Source organism: Culex pipiens, chromosome 1 (assembly GCF_016801865.2).
Source record: "Culex pipiens pallens isolate TS chromosome 1, TS_CPP_V2, whole genome shotgun sequence".
NCBI classification, from domain to species: Eukaryota; Metazoa; Arthropoda; class Insecta; order Diptera; family Culicidae; genus Culex; species Culex pipiens.
In genome coordinates this window covers 113,257,634-113,285,210 of record NC_068937.1, presented here as the reverse complement: position 1 = coordinate 113,285,210, position 27,577 = coordinate 113,257,634, and the positions used below count along the sequence as shown (strand labels likewise).

Sequence of the window (27,577 nt, the reverse complement as noted above, 5' to 3'; positions counted from 1 at the left end):
GTTGCGGGAGGGACTTTTCAATTTTCCGGCAATAAATCAGATTGGCGCAACACTTTGTTACATGCTATCGAGCCTTATCGAGGCGACACATAAGGTGGTTTATCCACATTTTTTTACTCGAGAAACCCGCAAATGTATTCAATGAATTAAAGCGGTCAGTTCTACTGCCATTTCATCTACCGCAGGTCCCTGTCAACGGGCTGTGGAGTCGGATCTTTATTGAGAGCTGAAGTCAAAGTCGCTAAAATTCCGAAAGCCGGAGTCGGAGCATCCCGACTCCATCGTCCTGCCTGTCACCCACACCGGAATCGGAAGGTGCTAATAAACAACATGTTGGTTGGAAATAAATAACACCTTCCTGTTGGTGGCCGTCCTTCTTGCCACTACAATAAGAGTGTGTGTGAGCGTGTAGCTTAGTAAGTCTGAGAGGTGAAGTAAACGTTTCCTGAGCTCCGTCAACAGGTGTTTGTCGCACGTGTGAAGTCCATGAAAGTAATCAAGTGGAAGTTGGTTGTGGTTCCCGCTCGGCCCTAGATTGATGAACTGCCGTTGACAAGTTAAAGATGGTTTATTTATTACACAACCCGTTTGATGGCTATTGCCGACCAAGTAGAACGACAGCAATCGTAACCAAAACCACGACAACCACAGGATTGACCCTTCCCCCACTGGAACCCCCCGTCAGCCGTCGCTTACAGGCCTCAGACACACGCCCGGTGTTCGTCCCTTCCGGTGGGCCCAGACAGGCCGCGTACAACAGCACGTGCCCAATCAGATGTTGCTCGTACAAACCGCTGAACAGGTGCGCGTGTGGGCCCCGGGCAAACACACCTACATCGTCTCCGCCGTGCGTCTCGTCCTCGTACGGAACCGTCCCCGGAAAGACAAAGTCCGGCCGCTGTGAATCCATCCACTGGGGATTGCGGCGGCCCCCGGTCGGTGAAAAGTGCTCAAAGTAGCTCATTCCGTTGGCGTAGGACAGCGTGAAAAAGGGCATCCGGTCCAGGCGTGAAAAGTCCCCAGTGGCCAGGATGTTGTTGCCCCGCACCGGATAGCCACCCATCGTCAGCGTGTGCGAGTGGTCCGCCGTTACGAGAATCAACGTGTCGTCCCGATCGTCCGTTGCCGTGGCCACGTGTTGAACCGCCCGGTGAAGCTCGACCGTTTCGTCCAGCGCCAGCCGGGCCAGATTGTCGTGGTGGGCGTGATCGATGCGACCTCCTGTAATTGAAAGTAAAAATCTGTCTTCAAATCAACCGGACTTTCGATTTCATTGATTCATTTGACCTGAACCAAACCTAGGTGATTGGTGTTTTCAGCGGGAACCCAAAGCAGCCCACATGGAGAGCCTTCCCCTTTTGATCTGTTCCGGAAGATTTATATAGTTGCAGAAATCTCTCTCTCTCTCTCTCTCTCTCTCTCTCTCTCTCTCTCTCTCTCTCTCTCTCTCTCTCTCATCCACATTCTCTACCTCTCTCTTACATGAAAAATAGAAAGCTTTGTCAGAGCTGAACGATGCTTTGAGAAAAACTCTTTTGTAGGATGTCAGCATAAATAAATTTTGAAAAAGAATTACTGCATTCAGAAATGTTCAGCATACTGGACCGAGCAGATCTTAATTTGTTGAGAATATTGAATAGTTTAAAATTCGTTAAGTTTAGATAGGTCTGTCGGATAGATCTGTCGAAATGAAGTAACTGTTCAGCAGTTAAAATTTCGGTAAACTTTACCGAACTCAGTAAAAAAAAATCTAAAACTAGAGCAATTCTCTACCAAAACTGGAAATGGATTTTATTTGTATTTTTTTATTTGGCTCAAACTTTGTGGGAGCCTTCCCTATGGCCAAAGAAGCTAATTTGTGTCATTGGTTCACCCATACAAGTCTCCATACAATTTTGGCAGCTGTCCATACAAAAATGGTATGTAAATATTCAAACAGTTGTAACTTTTGAGTGAATTTTCTGATCAATTTGGTGTCTTCGTCAAAGTTGTAGGTATTGTTGAGGACTATTGAGAAAAAATTGCAGATTTTTTAATCAACTTTTTTTCTCTCTCTCTCTCTCTCTCTCTCTCTCTCTCTAAAACTCAATTTTCCAAAATACGAAACGAAACTATTGGCACTACGCCCCCCGGGGCATGGCCTTCCTCTAACGTGGGATTTCTGCTCCAGCGCCTCTGACGAGACAGGAGAAACCGGGACCGACGTTTTACTTCACCATCCGATAGAAGCTCAGTGGATAAGGCGGGAATCGAACCCGCGTCTCATAGCATCATCGGGATCGGCAGCCGAAGCCGCTACCCCTGCGCCACGAGACCCACCTCCAAAATACGTATTTTTTGATTTTCGAGATTTTTTGATATGTTTTAGGTGATAAAAATCCGCAACTTTTGAGCCATAGAGAAACATGGTCAAAGGGTGTACCCCATTTGGCATAATGGACATTAGGCATAACGGGTTTTCAAGAAGGACGTTTGGCATAATTGTTCCAAGACATTAGGGACGTTTGGCATAATGGACATTTGGCATAATGGACGTTTGGCATAACTCGTTCCAAAACAATCAAGGACGTTTGGCATAATGGACATTTGGCATAATAAACTTTTGGCGTAATGGACGTTGGGCATTATTATTACTAGATTATTTTTGTTTTATTTTTCCCCAATAGTAAATAGTTTCCTTTTTGAATAATTTACAATAAATCTTTTAAATGAAATTTTGGTATTTTTATTGAAAATAAAATTTAGTTTAAAGAAGGAAATATCTCTTGATAGCTTTACATTTTTCCCCAATCAATATAATTAGCAATGATTTTTTTTAAATAAAATTTTCTCTTCTTTTATATGAAATTCAACTTAAAGATGAAAAAACCTCTTCAAATCTTGGACAATTAAGCTGTTATAATGTAATTTTCCCTTCTTTTGATCATATTTTTTTCGAATTCAATCTAAATAACCCAGAACTGGACAGCACTCGTCCGACAAGAGCGTAGCGGTAAGATTTACAGACACAGAGAACACAGTTGTAGATGACCGAGAAAATTATGCCATCGAGTCCATTTCAAGGAAAAGTTCATCCATCAAAACAAAATGTGTAGTCTACGGGAATTGAACCAGGGACCTTTAATAGAATAACTCAATGACTAAACTGCTTTGGCCACCACAGCTTGGTGACACAAGGGTAGTCAGATGTCGATGTATGACTCTTGTTGAGCATGAGCATGAGCATGAGCATGAGAGATCACCCATGGTTGCCCCTCCGTTGCTGAACAGAACCGAAATATCCTTTCAGCACTACTGATCATAGGTTTCGACTATCAAGTGGTATTTCCCTTATCAACAGCATGTATGAATGCGCTGAAAAGATAAAACACCATGATTGCTAAAGCAAGATCAGTTGCGAATAGGTAACAGTCATTGGCCACCAACGGCGCCCGCCATGTCAGTTTGTAGATCTCGATTTTAAGGGACGGGAATGTTAGTTAGCGCAGGTTGCTACTAGGGCAGCTGATTTACTCTGTGCTTACACCCCACAAGCGCCAGGAACCTGAAAATTGGTTAGTAGGATAGGGTGTTTGGTCAGGATTCATCATAGAAGATGATGATGCGACCCAAAATCATAGTGTTTGTTGAAAGGTATTATGTTTTATTCTCAAGGCAAGCAATCGGATGCTGCGGATGAGACATTTCCCGTTTAACTGTTGTTAAATTTTTAATGAAATGGTTTAATCTTAGACAGCCGGCTGTGGAAAGATAAAACCAAATAATATTTGTTTATAGTATGAGGTGTTAAACGCAATGCTGCAATGATAGCGTAGTCTGATTTTTAATTATATAATCATTTAGTTCATGAATTTGTTACGGAATAGACGCGACGAACTCAATCATCAAGTGCCTTCCTATCTTCTTTCTATTAGCTAGATTAGGTATTGATTTTCGTTGCCTCTCGAGCTACGATGCTATGGAGAGGGCTTAACACACAAACAACCGACGTCGAGCCCTCCGAGCTACGGAGCTATGGGAAGGTCTTTTCAACACAAAAAAGACTAGCGCACCACACGACGTTCTTGATGAATCAAAATAATTTTGTTACGCGATAAACCTAACGAACTCGGATCGTTTTTATCAAAAACTATATCACAATTCACGACAAAAATGCGAAACAAAAGGCACACACACAAAAAAACCACTTTTCACTCCGAATATTTTTTTACGACCACGCGCTCCCTTTGCCAATTATGCACTGATGACGCTGCATTTTCAGAGGGTAATCTTATCCTCGCAGCGCACAATTCACGACAAAAATGCGAAACAAAAGGAACAAACAAAAAAAAATCACTTTTCACTCCGAATATTTTTTTACGACCACGCGTTCCCTTTGCCAATTATGCCAGATGTCGATGTATGACTCTTGTTGCAGATTTACTGTTTTCTTGTATTTAGTCAAAACTTATCTTAAAGAAGTGACAATTGTTAAAAAAAAAATTGCTAATTAAATTGATTTTTTAAATAGAGGTAGGTGAAAAACATTAAAATCATGCAATTTTCAAACATTTAATGTGAATCTTTAAAGAGACTTTTCTTACCATAAGTTGATTTTATATACAAGAAGGGAACAACTCAATTGTCAAATATTCCAAAAGTATTTTTTTAGAAATTTTCCCTTCTAAAAGTTGAATTTAAAATAAAAGAAGGGAAAGTTTCATAGCTTGCATAACTCATTTGTAACATATTTAAAGAAAAAAAAATGCACATCCCTAATTTAGGTTGAATATTAAAGAAGGGAAAATTGCATAATAAACAATAATTGCAAAATATAAACCAAAAAACACAAACTGAGCATCTTTTGAGAGATTATGCCTTCTTTTCGTTTTAAAATAAAAGGAGAGAAAATTGCTTTAAAAATCTTAATTGCATTTCTTTAAAGAAGAGCAAAATGTACATACATTCTTTAGGTTGAATTCAAAAAAGGAGGGAAAATAGTATAAATCTTTATTGCAAGATATTTAAAGACTGGCAAAACTTACATCTCTTTGTAAGTTGTATTTAAAATAAAAGAAGGAAAAATTTAATACAAAAAATTAGCTGCAAAGTATTTAAAATGGAGAAAAATCTTAATATTATTTAGACTCTTTCTAAAAAAATTTAAAAAATATGAAAAAATGCAATTAAAGCTTTATTAAGAAATATTCCAAAATGAGGAAAAATCACATCTATTGAAAGAAAATAGATACTTGGTTTTTTGAAAAAAAAAAAAAAAATCTTTTAAAGTAAAATTATCTGTTTAGAAAATAGGAAAAAAGCTATAAGTTATTATTCTTTACAAAAAATAAATACTAATTTAACAAAACAAAAAATGCTACAATAATTATGCCAAACGTCCATTATGCCAAACGTCCTTGATGGTTTTTGAACGAGTTATGCCAAACGTCCATTATGCCAAATGTCCATTATGCCAAACGTCCCTGATGTCTTGGACCAATTATGCCAAACGTCCATTATGCCAAACGTCCTTCTTGAAAACCCGATATGCCAAATGTCCATTATGCCAAATGGGGTACACCCATGGTCAAAAAATCTGTCGCCGAGTTATAATTTTTTTTTTTAAATAGTAATTTTTGGTATAAACCGAAATTTCTTTCAAAATCAAATTTGATGTTATTTTTTAATGAAAAATTGAATTTCAATTGAAAACTACTTCACAGATTTTTTGATAAAGGGTTCCGTTTTCAAGATATATTTTCACCGAAAGTTTGATTTTAACAAATTTTTTGCAGTTTTTCGATTTTTAAAAATAGTGACCATGAGTGACCATTTCTGAAAATATTTTTTTTTTGAAAAGTTCATAAAGTTTGCTATAAAATTGTCTACGAGACATTGAAGTTGGACCTCGGGTTGCTGAGATAGAACCGCTTTAAGAAAAAGAAACAGGAAAATTGAAGTTTTCTAAGGCTCACCTAAACAACCCACCATTTTCTAATGTCGATATCTCAGCAATTAATGGTCCGATTTTCAATGTTAAACATGAAACAATCGTAAAATTCTGATCTTTTCGAAAAAAAATATTTTGAAACAAATTTAATCAAGACTTACATTTCAAACGGGCCAAACATTCAATATTACGCCCATTTGAAATATTATTCTTGATTTAAATTTTTTGAAAATATTTTTTTCGAAAAGATCGGAAAATTTCACGAATGTTTCATGTTTTGACATTGTAAATCGGACCATTAGTTGCTGATACATCGACATTAGAAAATGGTGGGTTGTTTAGGTGAGACTTAGAAAACATCAATTTTCCTGTTTTTTAACCTTTGCATGGCAATATCTCAGAAACTATGGGTCGTATCAACAAAGTTCAATAAAGCAAAATATAGAAAATTTTCTCAGCTCTTCAAAATTTTTTTTTCAAAGGTGGGCAAACATGGGCACTAGGGTGGGTACGTTTTTCAAAAAGTTCTCGGATCAAGTTTTAGTATGGTTCCCCTTGTAGGGCATGCCCATAGGGACTTTCATGCCAAATATCAGCACATTTGGTTGTAAACTGGCTGCGCGCATCAGGGTTAAAGTTTACATGGGAATTACTATGGGAAATTGGAACTTTTTGTTCAAACGCTCCTACAGGTCTGGGAAAATCACGCGCCAACTTCTGGTATGGTCAGGCCTATGGAGAATGATCTGGAGAACACTTTTCCCGAAGAGAGCATATGGATTCGTTGTACCTAGACCTGGCGCATCGGCAAACAATCCGATGTCTCCGAAATCAACGGTTTTCCCCCAAAAAGCATCAAATTTTCCTTAGCATGCTATGAAAGTTTGATGAACACCGCGACGCCATATGTCAGACAGCTACCACGTGGGTGATAAACGGCTGGAATATTCAATTGCAAACCTTCTTTTAACTAGAAAATGATCATTTAGAGCAATCCTGATATTATTTAGTCGAATTCAGAATCTTTGCATAGCAAATTTGTATTTTTTCGCAAATATTTCAATCACGTGGTAGCTGCCTGACGTATGGCGTCGCGGTGTTCATCAAGCTTTCATAGCATGCTAAGGAAAATTTGATGCTTTTCCAGAGAAAACCGTTGATTCCGGAGACATCGAATTGTTTGCCGATGCGCCAGGTCTAGGGACAACGAATCCATATGCTCTCTTCAGTAAAAGTGTTCTCCAGAACATTCCCCATAGGCCTGACCATACCAGAAGTTGGCGCGTTATTTTCCCAGACCTGTAGGAGCGTTTGAACAAAAAGTTCCAATTTCCTATAGTAATTCCCATGTAAACTTTAACCCTGATGCGCGCAGCCAGTTTACAACCAAATGTGCTGATATTTGGCATGAAAGTCCCTATGGGCATGCCCTACAATGGGAACCATACTAAAACTTGATCCGAGAACTTTTTGAAAAACGTACCCACCCTAATGGGCACTAATTTTAAAAAATGAAAAACTGCGACTATTTTCAAAAAAGTTACCTAAAAATGGTTGTAACTCGAAAACGGTGCACTTTATCAAAAATTCACTCAGGCATTTTTTGATTGCAAATTAGATTTTACATCGAAAAATGAAAATGAAAAATTTTTGCGACCAATATTTCGATTTTTTGAAAAAATCTGTGTTGATTCAAAAAATCCTAACTCGGTCATAGACTTTTTGCCCATTCTGAAAATTTCTGAAAAGTTGGCATTTGATGTCCTCTAAAACATTTCAAAAAAATAAAAAAATAGTGTTTTTTTGCAAATCAAGTTTTAGTGACAAAAATAAAACAAAAAAAGTTAAATAAAAATCACCAAAAAATTTTTTACCGTGTATAATTTTTTTTCAGTGTATTCCATATCCATACCTACAACTTTGCCGAAGACACCAAATCGATCAAAAAATTCCTTCAAAAGATACAGATTTTTGAATTTTCACATATCATTTTTGTATGGACAGCTGCCAAATTTGTATGGAAAATTATATGGACAAACTAATGATGCAAAATGGCTTCTTTGGGCATACCGAAGGCACCAAAAAAGTTTCAGCCGGATTAAAAAATACAGAAAAAATCGAATGACAGAAATCTCAGAGAATTGCTCTTAGGTCAAATCAAAAAAATACAAAAAATAAAAATGGTCGAAATCGGCCGATTTCGTAGAGAGTTGCTCACTATGAACTTTTTGCATGAGTTGAAAGCTAAAACACTCAACTATGTTTGGCCGATTTGTGTATTTGTTCTTTAAATCATGCCAAGCATTAAAAAATACTGGCATTTTCAAAATATTAAGGGTATTTAACTTGATCCCATTTTACCATTTGAAGAAATCTTAAACAACATGTTTCTTATTCATCTAAACTATTGTTAGGGGTAGGGGTAGCTTTTTATCGTTAAAGTCTGGAGTTTTTTTTTAAAGGTCCAATAAACCAAATTTCCAGTTTTTGCTTTTTGGGTGTTTTCGAAACCGCCTTGAGTCAGGGGTATTCAAAAACACCCAAAAAGCAAAAACGGAAATTTTGTTTATTGGACCTTTTAAAAAAAAACTCCAAAAGTTTATATGGGGAAAATCGCTAAAATGTATGAGGAAAAACATCGCTTCGAGATTTTGGCAGCAGGTAGCGCAGGTTTTGCCTTTTGTCAAAGAGTGAGATTATTGTAGGAAGTTCAATTCCCACCAACTTTGTCAAAGGGTGCAAGAAGATTCGAGTTGGTCCTCAGTGGCACACAATCTCGGAGCGTCTCCTAGGAATATATTTACCTGTCCCAGGACTTCACGTTTTATTCTACTAAATGTTGCCCTGAAACTAAGGTCTTCGAATATTGAAATTCTCAGGCGCTGCTCGCGCTCCAGTTGTGTCAACTGCAGAAGACGACGATGGCACTTTTGCTGGCTGTTGCACAATTTGACTGAAACTACTATACGCTATCCGTCCGGACCTTCTGCCGGAGTGGGCCCGAAGCCCGGCTCTGGCAGGAACCTTGACAGAATGGAATAAAATTCATTTCCTCTATTGATTTCATGCTCCAACAGCAAAAGATACGTCCTCTGGCCTTGACTAGATAGTTTGCAGTTTGCTGGACAGATGCTTGTTGCTCATGGAAAGAGCGTTGCAACCGATAGCGCTACGATATCAAGAGCAGAGTGGCCAAATCAATAATTCAAACAGAAAAATGACATTGGGGAACAGGCTCCGTTTAGCGGGGTGAAGAATGACAATAATGGAATGGTTTGATTTATGTTTCGTTTGTTACTTGAATTTCTGAGTTTTATTTATTATGAAGAACACTGCCGTTCTACGCATAATTGTCCCATGTAAGTTTTGGACGATTCTAACTTTTTATCATTTTTAAGTTTCGTTTTACTTTCAAAAAAAAAAAACACTTAAAATCTAGTACACTGTTCAGAAAATCATTGAAAACAACACCAAGTTTGTTTGTCCCATCGTTGAACTTCTACGTATAATTGTCCCACCAAATATTTTCTATCACGAGATCATGAGTTTTACGAAGCATTTTATCTTGTCTACATGTTTACCTGCAAGAAGATTATAAATAAGGGTGATGTTAACCGGGGTGATTAGGGACATATATGACGAATAGGGGCCCACGGGATAAGTATGCGTAGAAACACAGAATTCGATAGAAAAATTTCAATCGCGTTTTTCTCAGTTGCCTTTTTTTGAACATGGGACAGTTATGCGTAGAACGGTAGTACAAATGAAATGGAAAACCTCTGACACCCAGCTCCAAAAAAGTTGGAACGGTAACTTCAACTCGCTGGTTCTCGGGCATAACTCACCCAATCAAGACGATTCTATTTTCCAGTGATTTGTTAGGATGTCTAGATGCTCCTAGAAACCTAGAATCACCCTTTTATTTTTAGGTTCATCTAGATATTCTTACAAATCCCTTGAAAAAAAAAAAACCGTCCCGATTGGTAAAGTTATGCCCAAGAATCAGCGAATTGAAACTACCGTTCCAACTTTTTTGGGAGTATTTTAAATATTGTGTAATTTAAACATGCGTTGGGCGTTCCAGTGTTTAAGTGAAGTGATTAAAGTGATAGAACATCAATTAAAGTAAATCGATCCAACTCTCAATTGATCCCCTTTTTACATCTCCTTCACTTGACTTAGTTTAAAAAAAAGATAGAGTAAACCTACCTTCCACTATCAGCACGTAGCCTCGATCGTTCTTTGATAAAATCTCATGCGCTTTTGCTGTCATTTCCTTCAGCGTCGGTTCGTGAACGGCATTTTCCAGTCGGTAGCTCATGTGGTTCGCCGAAAACAGCCCAAATAGCCGATCTACTTTGGAAACCTCTACTTGAGACAGTCCCAGGCTATCGTGCACAAAAATTCCTGACTCTCCCCTAGCTTCAACATTTCTCAGCCATTCGTCTACCAAAAAACGACCATCCTGCCGTCTTCCAGTGGAGCCATGCACGGTGTTCGCTCCCGCCGGATAAAAGTGCCTCGAGCCACCCCCAAGTGCCACCGTCAAGTTCTGCCCAATTTCACCGTGCACCAACTGGGCTGCAATGTCCGTACATCCTTCCGGAGTGTCCCCATCATCTTCCCAGTATCTTGCTCCAGCAACGGCATAAGCCACCGCCGGAGTAGCGTGCGTAATCCGAGTCGTCGTTACAATCCCCGTCGAACGCCCATCCAGCTGAGCATACCGCAGAATCGACGTCAACCTGTTCTCCTCCACCAAACTTCGCTCGCAGTTCATCAACGGGACGTGACCACTGACGGCGATCGTTCCGTAGTTGTTCTTGACCCCGGTCAGAATGGCCGCCGCCGTGCAGGACGAATCCGACACCTGGTAGTTGATGCAGTACGTCTACCAAAGGGAAGAATGGCACCAACACTCACTAATTAAACTCCCACCAGGCACACCAATCACTTACCTTGGCCAACCCCACGTACGGAAACTGCTCAAAAGACAGCGTCAGCTCTTCACCGCCCATGTACATCCGGGTTGCGGTTTGGGTGGCGATGGACATGCCATCACCGATGAAGATCACCACATTTTTCGCCACGTTCAGATTCAGCTGGTTTTTGGACAGCTGCTCGTCGAGCAAGCGCTGGCCGGTACGAATCCAGTACTGCTTGTCCAGTTCTTGACGTGGCCCCACCGGTGGCGCCCACTCGGGATCGTCCATGGGGTGCGTTGGGTACGGAGTTGGCGCAGGGGTCAATTCCGGATCGACGTGGGGACTCACGGAAGCGGAACTTGCCAACGTTATTACAAGGCAGATGGAACAAATTTGCAGAACGAGCTTCATGTCGAGTAAACGTTTGTCACCGAAGGTTTGTACAACATTGAGCAATGCAGATAATCCGATGGAGACAATGCGCTGGTCAAGGCTTATCAATGCATCCGTCGATATCGGAGTGATTTGAGTTTTGGATATCGATAGCTGCACATTTTGAATAGAAATTACTAGTCACTAGGCTACAGCTTTTACAGATAACGAGTGGTTTTGTTGAAATTGACTGTAGATCAGGGTGACAAGAAAAATGAAAAATGTTCAAAATCGCTTTTTTTGGCCCGTAAAAATAAGTAACTGTTCCAATGTTGAACCAAATGTCGCTTTTTGTCGTTGAAGTTTGCACGGAAAATTAAAAAAAATATGGGGAAAAGCAAAAAAATCGAAATTCCGGCGGCTTTTAATGCGTCGTATCATTGTCAAGTGTAAGATTTTAATGTAAAATTGTGCAACTTTGTCCAAGTCCGCAAAACGTTCCGAGTTGACCCTGATGAGTTATTAACGATTTAAAGAAGACGTTTTTGTGTAAAAAGATTTTTTCTTACCAGCTTCCACGATAAAAAGCTACCCTTAACCCTTAACCGATTTCGCTCAAAATATTCACAGTTACTTAATTTTCTCTAAGGAATCGAATCAAGGGGTATCCCTGATGTCGAGTTTTTTTTATTGTCACCCTACTGTAGATACTAAAATACCTGTGATGGAGACTTAATTGGACACACCAGGGTGTACACCATTTGACAAAAAGGGTTTACCTTTAAAACTTTTGGCATGATCGGTCCATGCCAAAAAAATAAGTTATCATCTATTGGTTTTGTACTTAGGCCATTCTAACTGAAGTGTGCAAGAAAAAATACAAATTTGAAAATTAATTACCTTCTCCGACCCTGCTCCAATTCGGCAGGGCTGTTGATACTATCAAAACTGGCAAGAATCCCGAGTTTTGTCCCTCAATTTTGGTACCTCCCCAAAAAATCGACTTTTTGATGACCCCTATTTTCAAACAGCGGTTGCTCAGGAGCCACAAATCTTAGAAGGTCGGTTTTAAGATCAATTTTGAAGGAAATTGTACGTTAAATCCATTTCCGTGATCAAAACCTAGATTTAGATGTTTTTTTTACCTGTGTTACGCATTTGAAAACTTTAAATGGCCGTATCTGAAAACAGCCCTATTTATTTTTGAAATTTGACCTCACCATCGCATTCCACTGCCAATTTTACATAAGAATCACTTATTGACAGAAAGGAATGTGTTTAGTTCCAGAGATATCGAACTTTAAAGTTTTGAGTTTTTGAGATTACCTAAATCAGCTTAATCTGCTAGACGCACACTGACTAGCGTCCAATTTCCCGTCCCGGGAAAAAATCCCTAGATTTCCCAAAAAAAATATATCCCGTTTCCCGGGATATTTGTAAATTTCCCGGGAATTCCCGAAATTCAAGCGAAAGTATACATTTTCTTAAATTCTTGGAACTATTTTTTGAAAACGCTCTGAAAAAATAATAAATAAACAAACTCAACATGATTTTGTTCAATTAAATGTATTGTTTGGTTTATATATAAATAATCAGATTATCAGAAATTATGATATCAGACTAATTTCTGATAATATTAATGTTTGAAGCAACTGGGAATAGATCTTGCTGAAAGTATTAAATTATTTCAATTAGGTAAGCTTTTAACAGATTCATGTTATTTCATCAAAACAATATTAACTCCTTACCTCCAAATTAAAATTAGGATTTTTTACGTTTTTGTTCACCATGATCAATTGAGATGAAAATCGAATTGGTGCAAAAAGAATTCATTCAATTGGTTGAATACCTAGTACTAAAGAAATTACAATTTGAAGTAAAAAAATTATGGAGCACTGGTGCAACAACAGGTGTTAGAGGGCTAAATGCGAAAAAAAAATTGAAGCCTTTTTCTGAATGATGTTAATTTATCGTATAATTTAAATCATATTGAATAATAATACAAAAAAAAATCATTGAAAAATTACTTTCTTTTGTTTGTTCTCAAAATGCAAAAATATTTAAAGCTTGCTTCAAATATTTCAAAACATTGGGTTGTTTGGAGTAAAACCAACACTAAAAAGCTTTACCATTTGTTCAAGAGCTGAAATCAGTATATTTGTCATGAAAAACATAATTTCTTCATTATTTTTTTCTCATTTCAATAAACTGGTCATAGGGGCATGTTTAAAATTTCTCATCAAAAAATACCAAAATATTTTTTTTGTAGTTGAAATATTTTCTACATGCAATCAATCTGTTAATTGATCTTCATACTTATTTAAACTATTAATGTTGATGTCTTATACAATTTTGTTGCATAATATTTATTAAAACCGAGATCATAACAATTTTCAATAAATTTAAAATTTCCCGGGAATTCCTGGGAATCGAACCCAGAATCATCCGCTTACCAAGCGGACAGCGTAACCATTCGGCCACGCACTGCCACTGATTTAGAATATGTTCGATTAACAATATTCTATCGGTGAAAACTGTGTTAAACACTTGTAGCACCAATGGGGTCAAAACTTACGCGAAGCATCAAGGGGGTCAAACAAGTTGGAAATGCAACTTCATCCGGATATATCTTGGCGAAAACTCAACCGATTTGGATTATACTTGAGCAGTTCTCTAGGATTTCGGTCATTCGATTTTTTTTGTATTTTTTAATCCGACTGAAACTTTTTTGGTGCCTTCGGTATGCCCAAAGAAGCCATTTTGCATCATTAGTTTGTCCATATAATTTTCCATACAAATTCGGCAGCTGTCCATACAAAAATGATGTATGAAAATTCAAAAATCTGTATCTTTTGAAGGAATTTTTTGATCGATTTGGTGTCTTCGGCAAAGTTGTAGGTATGGATACGGACTACACTGGAAAAAAATAATACACGGTAAAAAAAATTTGGTGATTTTTTTATTTAACTTTTTATCACTAAAACTTGATTTACAAAAAAACACTATTTTTAATTTTTTTTATTTTTTGATATGTTTTAGAAGGCATAAAATGCCAACTTTTCAGAAATTTCCAGGTTGTGCAAAAAATCACTGACCGAGTTATGAATTTTTTAATCAATACTGATTTTTTCAAAAAATCGAAATTTTGGTCGTAAAAATTTTTCAACTTCATTTTTCGATGTAAAATCAAATTTGCAATCAAAAAGTACTTTACTGAAATTTTGATAAAGTGCACCGTTTTCAAGTTATAGCCATATTTAAGTGACTTTTTTGAAAATAGTCGCAGTTTTTCATTTTTTTAAATTAGTGCACATGTTTGCCCAGTTTTGAAAAAAATATTTTTGAAAAGCTGAGAAAATTCTCTATATTTTGCTTATTTGGACTTTGTTGATACGACCTTTAGTTGCTGAGATATTGCAATGCAAAGGTTTAAAAACAGGAAAATTGATGTTTTCTAAGTTTCACCCAAACAACCCACCATTTTCTATCGTCAATATCTCAGCAACTAATGGTCCGATTTTCAATGTTAATATATGAAACATTTGTGAAATTTTCCGATCTCTTCGAAAAAAATATTTTTGGAATTTTCAAATCAAGACTAACATTTCACAAAGGCCAAACATTCAATATTACGCCCTTTTAAAATGTTTGTCTTGATTTGAAAATTCCAAAAATATTTTTTTCGAAAAGATCGGAAAATTTCACAATTGTTTCATATATTAACATTGAAAATCGGACCATTAGTTGCTGAGATATTGACGATAGAAAATGGTGGGTTGTTTGGGTGAAACTTAGAAAACATCAATTTTCCTGTTTTTAAACCTTTGCATTGCAATATCTCAGCAACTAAAGGTCGTATCAACATAGTCCGAATAAGCAAAATATAGAGAATTTTCTCAGCTTTTCAAAAATATTTTTTTCAAAACTGGGCAAACATGTGCACTAATTTAAAAAAATGAAAAACTGCGACTATTTTCAAAAAAGTCACTTAAATATGGCTATAACTTGAAAACGGTGCACTTTATCAAAATTTTAGTAAAGTACTTTTTGATTGCAAATTTGATTTTACATCGAAAAATGAAGTTGAAAAATTTTTACGACCAAAATTTCGATTTTTTGAAAAAATCAGTATTGATTAAAAAATTCATAACTCGGTCAGTGATTTTTTGCACAACCTGGAAATTTCTGAAAAGTTGGCATTTTATGTCTTCTAAAACATATCAAAAAATAAAAAAAATTAAAAATAGTGTTTTTTTGTAAATCAAGTTTTAGTGATAAAAAGTTAAATAAAAAAATCACCAAATTTTTTTTTACCGTGTATTATTTTTTCCAGTGTAGTCCGTATCCATACCTACAACTTTGCCGAAGACACCAAATCGATCAAAAAATTCCTTCAAAAGATACAGATTTTTGAATTTTCATACATCATTTTTGTATGGACAGCTGCCGAATTTGTATGGAAAATTATATGGACAAACTAATGATGCAAAATGGCTTCTTTGGGCATACCGAAGGCACCAAAAAAGTTTCAGCCGGATTAAAAAATACAAAAATTAAAATTGAAGAAAAAAGACCGATTTCGTAGAGAATTGCTCACTTGTTGAATTTGATCCGGAAGGATGTCAAGAATCACCTACAACAAGACAGATCCAAAACATATACGTCTACCCTAAGTAACAATGGAAAAAGCATTTCCAACTTTTTTTTCAAGTGTTCTAAGGGCCGGTGAAGTTGCCTTTCCAACTTTTGTGACCCCGTTGGGGCTACAAGTGTTAACAGAAATAAATGTGTACGGTTAATTTCTGTGGCGTCAGACGGGGCAAGAACGATACTCAGTACAGGGCAAAATTTCGGATCTAGCAAGGAATTGTAATTGATCTTATAACTAACACTGAACAAAAAGTTATGAATTAAAATTAATAAAACTTGTTTATTGGTTTTATGCTCGTAAAAATCGATAAAAAGGAATAGGAGTAGGATTTTTGGAAAGTATAATACAGATATTGTATTAAACTCATGAATATTTCAAGAGAATTGCATTTTATCTACGCTTTTTCGCCATGTTTGTTGTTAAAGAGAGAAATAGATCTTTAGTAGCCAAATAAATCAAGTTAATCTCCAAAAATGCCCTCAGCCATAAAGGAAGTGCGCATCAGTTGAAACAAAGCGAGCGTGATTTCATTACACCTGCCCTCCCAAATCAAGAAATATGTCGTTCCATTCAGCTTTTTATCGCAAACTTTCGCTCAACCCACCATCAATCAACCTTCTTTCAATCTCTTACCCTTCTTCTTCTTCCAGATGACGGTCTCGAACGCAACGCACGTCACCCTGCGGAACGTGGGCTTCAACCTGTCCGGGAATTTCACCTGCGAGGTGACGGCGGACGCGCCCTCGTTCTACACCGGCGTCGCCACCAACGTACTCACGGTTGTCGGTGAGTATCTTTAGGAAAGGATGTAATGAGGTGTGGTCGTCCATAGAGTACGAGACGATTTGACAATGTTGGCCAAAATTTCGTAAAGAAAAGACTCTCCTTTTCTCGATGGAACCATAGACAAATATTTTCGTAGTTTATGAGAAGCTCCTTTTATTTAAGGTAAAAACTTTCAAACAGTGCTTAATCTTACTCAGCGAGGACATTTCTCTCCCCCACTGTCCGCGAGATGGCATCCTGAGGAAGGTTCTTCGCCTGACAGACGTCGACGAAGAGACACCCCGCCGCTGCCTTTGTGATGGAGTGTAGCATATTTTAAGGCGCTCACATGGGGAAGTACGGTGGGCGGTGACGTGCGCCTAAAAATATGCTGGGCTCATTAATTAATTTGACATTCGGTTTGAGCAGGGTGAAACGGCGCCGCGATGCCGCAGGCACTTTTCTTGACAAGAGGAGTAGAGATGGTTTGCAGCCAAATTACGTTACAATGTGAATTCTGTCAGAGGTGAAGCTTTTGTTGGCTCATCAGCGATTTGTCAGATGGGTTAGCGAGGGGGAGAGTGGAGATTCATTCAGATTTAGTTTTGAAGCAGTATGTTGATAAAACATCAGCAACAATAATTTCAGTCATTTTTTTCAACTTCGATTGAAAATAAGTACCGTAAACCGGGGTGACTTTGATAGGATTTCAATTTGTTTTTGGAATATTTTCCAACAGGTAAGGTTTTACTCAAGATTATAATTTTTAAAACATGTACTGGGGTAGGCCACACAAAGTCCATGCACTATTTTGGAAAAAAAGTTGTTTCAATAGTGTTTAGAAAAATAGTTACGTTAAAAATTCTGAGTTTGAATTCCGGGGTGACTTTGATAGTCATAGTTTTTCTTGTTAAAATCATATTTCAAATGTTCAAACTTTATTTTTATGGTAATGTACCATCACTAAAGTAGCTGATATAGCTTTTAAGAGAAAAAAATCAATGTTTATAATTAGTTAACTAACTTTATAAGCTTTTAAACAAAATAAATAAAAATTTTAGGTAAAATTGTTAAAAAGCCGGAATTTTGCCTAAAATTTGTTAAAACTAGTTTTGTTTATAAAATTATTGATCTTTATTGCATTTTATACTGAATTCGAAGCACGAATCACAAGTTTTCTCATTTTGTATAAAATTTGTTCTACTGAAAATGCCTATAAATCTGGAGATTTTTTGAAATTGAGTTTCAAAAACACATATTATTTATTATTAACAAACTTATTTAACCTTCTCCTAGTGGAAAATTGTCCAAAAAATCCGAAAATGCATTCCGTTTTCCGATTCGAAATCATGTTCATTGAGAAAATCAAAACACTTTGAGAAGTTTAAAATAATGACTTTCAGGAATATTTTCTTAACTATAGTAAACTAACTTTTTAAACTTCTCAAAATTTTATGAAAAGTTCTTTTTGATGTACTTTGAACACTTCTCTACCACGGTCAGTATGATTCTAAACCATTCCGTACGTATTTTAATTGTACTGTTCATTTTGCGGAAAAATCGCAAACCTATCAAAGTCACCCCGGCTATCAAAGTCACCCCGTTTTACGGTATTACAAAAATCATATTGAAAAACAAAATCTCACAAAAAAAATAATTTGAATCCATGGAAAACATTTGGTTTTTTTTTTTTTATTTTAAGCTGAAACTTGTTAGATTCCTGCACGCACCTAAAGGACACAGTTGACAATACCTTTAAGCTAATTCATACAAAGTTTCAAACAATTTTGAAAGTTGTCTACCCGAGCAGACGGAAATAACTTGGGAAGGTCAGTTTTTGATATTGTGAGAAGATCGGAATATGTTATTGGGATGATCGGATTAGTTGTTAAAATAACAAAAATCAATAACAAAGATTTGTTCGAAAAATAACTTAAACTGTTATTATGTTGTTATTGCAATAACAAACCAATAACACAGAATGAATCATAAAGGAATAAAAAAATTTGTTATTTTGTGCGGAGAGGTGGAGCAGCATAATAACAAAAATTGTTATTGAACTTGTATGTCTCCATAACAAAAAAAGTTATTGTTTTGGTTTATTTGCCATTTGCAAATAAAACTGCAGTTGCCATAACTCTTCTGTACTAGTCAGGGCTGCAGATTCGGGTTCCTTCAAGCAACTTTGAATCCATACTTTGAAGACAACTCCGACTCTGGATGCAGGATATGACGTCAAAGCCGACTTCAGCTCTCCAAAAATACCCGACTTCACAGATTCCAACTCCAAGTGAATGTTGCTGAAAATTATCTGAATCCGATGCCGTCTCCGAGGTCTCAATCCAGCTCGAACTTCAACGTCAGCTCCGACTTCCTGGCTCTGTGAAAATAATAACAGTTTTTGTTATTCACATTTCAAAAATTCTCAATTAATAAATCAATTCCCTTAGAGAATATAACAAACAAAAAAAACAGCTTTCAAAAGTTAATTTTATCAGATTAATTTAAGCTTAAGGACCTCATTTCATGGTCAAATTATTAAATTGGTCGATTAAATTGGTCAAAATTATTCCATAGTTCTAGCCAATTTTAATAAAGTCCCTTAGGGGGAAAACAATTAAATAAAATATCAAATAATTTAAAAAAATCAACTTTCAAAATTTCAACTTTTAACGATAATTTAAGCTTAGGACCCCATTTTATGGCTAAAATAATGACCCCGACGAAAATGGTCAAAATAATCCCATAGTTCTAGTCATTATTAGCAAAGTCCTATGGGGGGTATACTGCCGCTCCAATCTAGTCCGTCCCATATGTATTTTTGTCAAAAATGAGATAAACTTCACAAAAGTCTTGTTTTTACATGTTATTTTAGCCTATTGAATGAACAAGTAATGTTTGTTCTAAAAATTCCAAAATAAATATGACTTTCGTGCTGTCCCATATGCAAAATAAAGGCAAGTCAGTTTCTCATATAGAAATGTCTCGCAAATCGTTTGAGTGGATGCAGAATTGTTTAAATTTTACAGAGTATGTCTTTATGAATACGTAAAGCATAAAAATATCATTATCTGTTCATTTCTGATGAAATATTTGAATATTTAAAACGAAATAATCCAAACCTTTTTTGCTTTTTTTTTCTTCTTTAAGGGAAAACCACGAATAGAAAAAATAAAATGCATACCGTTATGGCTAATGTCTACACCATACAATTAGTTCTATATTGTTTTGAATTAATAGGCTTGATCCTGGTTCTGGAAAAGATTCCACCTCCGAAAAGCGGATTTTTTTGAAATTAATTCCTACGGTTAAGCAGTTGAGATTTGCATCAATATGTCATTTGCCTCTGTATTTCTTAAATTTCTGGTGTCGTTGCTGGTCATATTTTTGTATCTTGGAATCCTATAAAAATCTGAAATAAACAAATTTGTATCATTTGGTGACCATTAATTACTTGGAAAACTTCCAAAACAAACCTGGAAATGACAGTTGAATCAGGATGAATCTCTGGTGTAAATGTTCAAGCCTACCTTGATACCATGACTGACCTGCCTTTATTTATGGACAAATAAAGTCAAGTCGGTCTCTTGTTGAAAATTTCACAAATTTACCATCAAATTGTTAATTTTTTAAATCAAATTTATGATAGTGGTGTTTTTTAGACTGATATCGAAATAACTGTATAAAAAATTATATAGAAAATGTTGGTTTAGAATGAAAAAAATGGTGAAACTTTTTTTGGGCTTCTCACTGCGTTATCTCAGCACTCTCTTTTTGCATATGGGACGGACACGATTAGAGCGGCAGTATATCAAATCATAAAAAATAATCAACTTTCAAATTTTCAACTTTTTAGAATAATTTTAGCTTAAGGACCCCATTTCATAGCCAAAATAATAGCCCCGACGAAATTGGACAAAATTATACCAAAGATCTTAACATATTTAACAAAAGAAAAAATAATAACAGATTGTTTTTTGGACACTTAAAAACTTTTCCATTTGTGCGATTTATGATAATTTTATTTCTAATTCAGAATACCAAACGAATAACAAATCTTGTTATTAGGTGAGATTTTGGAATGTATAACATTTCCTCTTATTAGCGTGTTATTAAACATTTTCAGTATAATATCACTTCAATACCAAATCTTGTTATTTTATCAGAAACTGTTATTATTTTTTCTTCTTGAAGTTGAAGTTCAGGATAAAATAATAACACTTTTTGTTATCTGAACAGGAATTGTTATTGAAATATTATTAATTTTGTTAATACCGTCTGCCCGGGATAAGTACCAATAAAAATGCCTGAAAACACTGAAACGATTTTTTGATAACTGGAATAAAGATTTTTCTTAGGTTGGAACAGAAATGGTGAAATTAACCATAAAACCATTTATGTTTTCCGAAACAAGATTAGAAAAAAATTCACCAGTTTATTAAAAAAAAACTTAAACTTACACTTGAAACCCAAAAAGCACAAAAATGGCGTCAAGTCAAGCCTTACATTTAAACGGGTGAAATTAAGTTATTTATTGTTTGATTTCATGCTTTGTTTAATTTTTTTTCCTTAGTTACTTTATTTTTCGTTTCAAAACAAAACGTGGCACCATATTTCACATGCATGAAAATATATCGCTCAAATTTTCCACTTGAAGAACCCCTCAGATTAGAACACCTGGTTCTCACAGAGGGTCGTCATACCCGCAAATCTCCCCGTGCAGAGAAACAACAAACAGGTGCTTTTTCCGTCCGTCCATCCATCCGTCCCCATAGTTTAGGGAGATTTAAAGCCAGCAGCCGTGGCAAGGTGATGGGCCGTGAAAATTTTTGGCGGGCTGCAAATTTATGCTCCACAGCACTCGAGAAAAACAAACACACACAATATGCTTATAGATAATTTGAAGCGAGAGTTAGACAAAGTGACAACACCTGTGCGAAGACTGATTGCTGTGTGGATGAGTGACCCTCGGGGGATTAGGGTATTATGTATTTGGAAATTTTCACACCTTCTGTTCCCGAGCAGACGGAAATAACTTGGGAAGGTCAGTTTTTGATGTTGTGAGAAGATCGAAATATGATATTGGGATGATCGGATTAGTTGTTAAAATAACAAAAATCAATAACAAAGATTTGTTCGAAGAATAACTTAAACTGTTATTATGTTGTTATTGCAATAACAAACCAATAACACAGAAGGAATCATGAAGGAATAACAAGATTTGTTATTTTGTACGGAGAGGTGGAGCAGCATAATAACAAAAAATGTTATTGAACTGGTATGTCTCCATAACAAAAAAGTTATTGTTTTGGTTTATTTGTAATTTGCAAATAAACATGCAGTTGCCATAACTCCTCTGTACTAGTCAGGGCTGCAGAGTCGGGTACCTCCAAGCGACTTTGAATCCATACTTGAAGACAACTCCGACTCTGGATGCAGGATATGACGTCAACGACGACTTCAGCTCTCTAAAAATACCCGACTTCACAGAATCCGACTCCAAGTAAAAGTTGCTGAAAATTTTCTGAATCTGATGCAGTCTCCGAGGTCTCACTCCAGCTCGAACTTAAACGTCAGCTCCAACTTCCTGGTTCTGTGAAAATAATAACAGTTTTTGCTATTCACACTTCAAAAATTCTCAATAAATAAATCAATTCCGTTAGGGAATATAACAAAATAAAAAAAAAATGAACTCTCAAAAGTTAATTTTATCGGATTAATTTTAGCTTGAAACTCCATTTCATGGTGAAATAAATGACCTCGATAAAATTGGTCAAAATTATTTCATAGTTCTAGTCAATTTTAGTAAAATCCCTTAGGGGGTATGGGACCATCCATAAACCACGTGGACACATTTTTGGGAATTTGTTACCCCCCCCCTCCCCCCCCCCCTCGTGGACAATTCTCCATACAAAAAAAAACTTTTTTGTATGGACCGTGGACAATCGCAATAACCCCCCCCCCCCTAAAGTGTCCACGTGGTTTATGGATGGTCCCTATATCAAATAATTAAAAAAATCAATTTTCAAAATTTCAACTTTTTAGAATAATTTTAGCTTAAGGACCCCATTTCATGGCCAAAATAATGACCCCAACAAAATTGGTCAAAATTATCCCATAGTTCTAGCCAATTTTAGGTAAGTCCCTTTGGAGGTATATCAAATAATTAAAAAAATCAACTTTCAAAATTTCAACTTTTTAGAATTATTTTAGCTTGATTGCCCCATTTCATTGCCAAAATAATGTCCCCGACGAAACTGGTCAAAATTATCCCATAGTTCTAGCCAATTTTAGCAAAGTCCCTTAGGGGGTACACTCAACCCCCGGTGGTTGGTCACTTTTTCGTTTGACACTTTTTTAGTTTGTACCCCGTTGGTTGGTCAAAGTCAAACTAAAAAGTGACGAACTGTCACTTTTTACACGGAGCTTACGCACACTATTGAAACAAACGTTTGATAGTATGTGTGAACTCCGTGTAAAAGGGGTGTCAAACTAAAAAGTGACACCGTTCGTTTGACTACAGTTGGTGTCAAACCATCGGGGTTTGAGTGTATATCAAATAATTAAAAAAAAAATCAACTTTCAAAATTTCAACTTTTTAGAATAATTTTAGCTTAAGGACCCCATTTCATGGCCAAAATAATGACCTCGACGAAATTGGTCAAAATTATCCCATAGTTCTAGCCAATTTTAGCAATGTCCCTTAGGGGACGAAATTAGACAAAATTATCCCAAAGATCTAAACATATTTAACAAAAGAAAAAATAATAACAGATTGTGTTATGGACACTTTTCCATTTGTGCGATTTATGGTAATTTGGTTTCTAAGTCAGTATACCGAACGAATAACAAATTTTGTTATTAGGAGAGTTTTTGAAATGTATAACATTTCCTCTTATTAGCGTGTTATTAAACATTTTCAATATAATATCACTTCAATACCAAATTTTGTTATTTTATCAGAAACTGTTATTATTTTTTCTTCTTGAAGTTGAACTTCAGGATAAAATAATAACACTTTTTGTTATTTTAACAGGATTTGTTATTGAAATATTATTAATTTTGTTATTACCTTCTGCCCGGGTTACCATTTTCATGATATTGAAAATGTGTAATTTAGTGTAGGTTATTATTCTGTTTTTCCTGTACTGTACAAAAATCAATGAATTATTCATTTTTTCAACTTCAAGAGATAATGTCGGCCAATTTTATACATTTTTCCTCTTCTCAAAAAAGCAAAAAGTATCTTTTAGCTTCTCTCCAAAATTGAAGGATCATCAACCAAAATTATGTTTCCTTCGTTTTCGCAGACCTTCCGTCCTCATCTCCAACATCCCCGAAGTAAAATCATGCCAAAATGAAGTGCACTTTCGTTAATAAATTACCCTCTTGAAGAGAGAACTTTTGAGCTATCGCTGCTCTCCCGTGTTCTTCACCTTTGTAAAGGAGCTTCTTTGATTTTTCGCTCTTTTAACGTCTCTAGAGAGGTGGTTCATCGACTTCAAGAGTTGTTCGTGATTTTGAGGGTAAAAAAGATTTCATAGTTAAAATTAAGCAACTCATTACCTGGAAATGAAATCATTTCGAAGTCAAAATGATAGAAAACTGACACAAAAAAATCACGCAAGGTTCAAATCACTTTGTTCTACTCAAACTCAAATTTTAAGAGCCGATCCGACCTCCCGAGCAGACGGAAACAACTTGAGAAGGTCAGTTTTTGATATTGTGAGAAGATCGAAATATGTTATTGGGATGATCGGATTAGTTGTTAAAATAACAAAAATCAATAACAAAGATTTGTTCGAAGAATAACTTAAACTGTTATTATGTTGTTATTGCAATAACAAACCAATAACACAGAAGGAATCATGCATGAATAACAAGATTTGTTATTTTGTGCGGAGAGGTGGAGCCGCAAAATAACAAAAATTGTTATTGAACTGGTATGTCTCCATAACAAAAAAAGTTATTGTTTTGGTTTATTTGCCATTTGAAAATAAACCTGCAGTTGCCATAACTCCTCTGTACTAGTCAGGGCTGCAGAGTCGGGTACCTCCAAGCGACTTTGAATCCATACTTTGAAGACAACTCCGACTCTGGATGCAGGATATGACGTCAACGACGACTTCAGTTCTCTAAAAATACCCGACTTCACAGATTCCGACTCCAAGTAAAAGTTGCTGAAAATTTGTTGAACCCGATGCAGTCTCCGAGGTCTCACTTCAGCTCGAACTTCAACGTCAGCTCCGACTTCCTGGCTCTGTGAAAATAATAACAGTTTTTGTTATTCACACATCAAAAATTCTCAATAAATAAATCAATTCCGTTAGGGAATCAAACAAAATTTAAAAAAATGAACTCTCAAAAGTTAATTAATCGGATTAATTTTAGCTTGAAACCCCATTTCATGGTGAAATAGATTACCCCGATAAAATTGGTCAAAATTATTTCATAGTTCTAGCCAATTTTAGTAAAACCCCTTAGGGAGTATATCAAATAATTAAAAAAATCAACTTTCAAAATTTCAACTTTTCAGAATAATTTTAGCTTAAGGACCCCGTTTCATGGCCAAAATAATGACCCCGACGAAAATGGTCAAAATTATCCCATAGTTCTAGCCAATTTTAGCAATGTCCTTTCGAGGGTATATCAAATAATTAAAAAAATCAACTTTCAAAATTTCATTTTTTCAGAATAATTTTAGCTTAAGGACCCCATTTGATGGCCAAAATAATGATCCCACAGAAATTGGTAAAAATTATCCCATAGTTCTAGCCAATTTTAACAAAGTTCTTAAGGGGGTATATCAAATAATTAAAAAAATCAACTTTCAAAATTTCAACTTTTCAGAATAATTTTAGCTTAAGGACCCCATTTCATGGCCAAAATAATGACCCTGACGAAATTGGTCAAAATTATCCCATAGTTCTAGCCAATTTTAGCAATGTCCTTTAGGGGGTATATCAAATAATTAAAAAAATCAACTTTCAAAATTTCATTTTTTTTTCAGAATAATTTTAGCTTAAGGACCCCATTTCATGGCCAAAATAATAATCCCACAGAAATTGGTAAAAATTATCCCATAGTTCTAGCCAATTTTAACAAAGTTCTTTAGGGGGTATATCAAATAATTAAAAAAATCAACTTTCAAAATTTCAACTTTTCAGAATAATTTTAGCTTAAGGACCCCATTTCATGGCCAAAATAATGACCCTGACGAAATTGGTCAAAATTATCCCATAGTTCTAGCCAATTTTAGCAATGTCCTTTAGGGGGTATATCAAATAATTAAAAAAATCAACTTTCAAAATTTCATTTTTTTCAGAATAATTTTAGCTTAAGGACCCCATTTCATGGCCAAAATAAAGATCCTGACGAAATTGGTCAAAATTATCCCATAGTTCTAACCATTTTAAACAAAGTCCCTTAGGGGGTATATCAAAAAATTAAAAAAATCAACTTTCAAAATTTCAACTTTTCAGAATAATTTTAGCTTAACACTGGAACGCCCAACGCATGTCCAACTTACACGGACGCCCAAGCCTCCCAAAAAAGTTGGAACGGTAACTTCAACTCGCTGGTTCTCGGGGATTGCTCAACCAATCGGGACGATTCTTGTTTCCAGTAATTTGTAAGAATGTTTAGATGATCCTAGAACTTTGCAGAACTTAATTTGATCAAATCTGTAATTTCTGCGACCGAAAAAATCGTTCCACCTTTTTTCAAAACGACTGCCTCCGCGGAATTTTTGGCGAATTTTTTTTTGTACGCGAAAAAAAAAGTTGGAACGATGTTTTTAATCGCAAAAATTACAGATTTGATCAAATTAAGTTCTGCAAAGTTCTAGAATCATCTAGACATCCTAACAAATCACTGGAAAGAAGAATCATCTTGATTGGTTGAGTTATGCCCGAGATCCGTTGAGTTGAAGTTACCGTTCCAACTTTTTTGGAGCCTTGGGCGTTGGAATGTTAAGGACCCCATTTCATGGCCAAAATAATGACCCCGACGAAATTGGTCAAAATTTTCCCAAAGATCTAAACATATTTAACAAAAGAAAAAATAATAACAGATTGTGTTATGGACACTTAGAAACTTTTCCATTTGTGCGATTTATGATAATTTTATTTCTAAGTCAGTATACCGAACGAATAACAAATTTTGTTATTAGGAGAGTTTTTGAAATGTATAACATTTCCTCTTTTTAGCGTGTTATTAAACATTTTCAATGTTATATCACTTCAATACCAAATTTTGTTAGTTTATCAGAAACTGTTATTATTTTTTCTTCTTGAAGTTGAACTTCAGGATAAAATAATAACACTTTTTGTTATTTTAACAGGATTTGTTATTGAAATATTATTAATTTTGTTATTACCGTCTGCCTGGGATTGCTCTAAAATATCCTGAACCTATTCAGACTGCAGTCCCGATTTCCCTCAGTTGGCGGTAGTGGCTTTAAGATAATTTTTTAATTTTTTTTTTTTTGTAAAACATGAAATTATAAACTTTTCTAAAATTTAACATTGGATGGTATCATTTTATTTGTTTTCGTTTCTTGTTTTTGTTTACAGTTTCAATGAAATTCTTTAAGCGTAAGAAGTCATTTCCTATGAAAAATAAAAGAAATTTTTAATGATTTTAAGATGATTAATATGAAATAATTTAAATCACATTGGATTAAAAATCATGATTCATTAAAAATCCAAAGCACAACAAAAAACAACAGTATTTAATATTTTTTAAACAAACTGAAAATCGCTCTTCTTGTTTAGATTGAAGTTTAAAATATCAAAAATTAACAGTATTGAGCTAATTCTATATTAGTAAGCTTGAAAAACATAACAAATTCAATAAAAACTTAGATTTTATGGTTGTTTTAAAAAAAAATCCCGGGATCCCGGGAATTCCCGGGATTTCAAAAATATTTTTCCC

At 35.5% G+C, this 27,577-nt stretch overlaps 2 protein-coding genes and 1 long non-coding RNA gene across 3 annotated transcripts in view; 1 reads left to right on the top strand and 2 right to left on the bottom strand.

Annotated features, from left to right (window-relative positions):
* LOC120432499 (uncharacterized) overlaps window positions 1-27,577 on the top strand; it is a 343,681-nt gene that overhangs the window by 86,666 nt on the left and 229,438 nt on the right. Inside the window, exon 4 of the mRNA XM_039597712.2 lies at window positions 16,528-16,663. Coding sequence (XP_039453646.1) covers window positions 16,528-16,663 — 136 coding nt within the window. The remainder of the gene's footprint in view (window positions 1-16,527; window positions 16,664-27,577) is intronic.
* Window positions 550-11,314, bottom strand: LOC120432498 (alkaline phosphatase-like). The gene is made up of 3 exons (XM_039597710.2): window positions 10,888-11,314; window positions 10,139-10,820; window positions 550-1,221 (listed from the first exon to the last, which is right to left on the bottom strand). Exons 1-3 carry the CDS (start codon window positions 11,263-11,265, stop codon window positions 596-598), a joined length of 1,686 nt encoding a protein of 561 aa, XP_039453644.1. The 5' UTR covers window positions 11,266-11,314; the 3' UTR covers window positions 550-595.
* Window positions 19,533-20,448, bottom strand: LOC128092607 (uncharacterized). The gene is made up of 2 exons (XR_008211928.1): window positions 20,119-20,448; window positions 19,533-20,054 (listed from the first exon to the last, which is right to left on the bottom strand). It is a non-coding gene; the product is annotated as an uncharacterized LOC128092607 (long non-coding RNA).

What these genes read in the sequence shown, in the direction of transcription:
- LOC120432498 (XM_039597710.2), bottom strand. Translation starts at nt 11,265, where the DNA reads ATGAAGCTCGTTCTGCAAATTTGTTCCATCTGCCTTGTAATAACGTTG. An exon ending in CGTACGTGGGGTTGGCCAAG is followed by an intron (nt 10,821 to 10,887) that starts GTAAGTGATTGG and finishes TCCCTTTGGTAG; the next exon opens with ACGTACTGCATCAACTACCA. An exon ending in CTACGTGCTGATAGTGGAAG is followed by an intron (nt 1,222 to 10,138) that starts GTAGGTTTACTC and finishes TTTCAATTACAG; the next exon opens with GAGGTCGCATCGATCACGCC.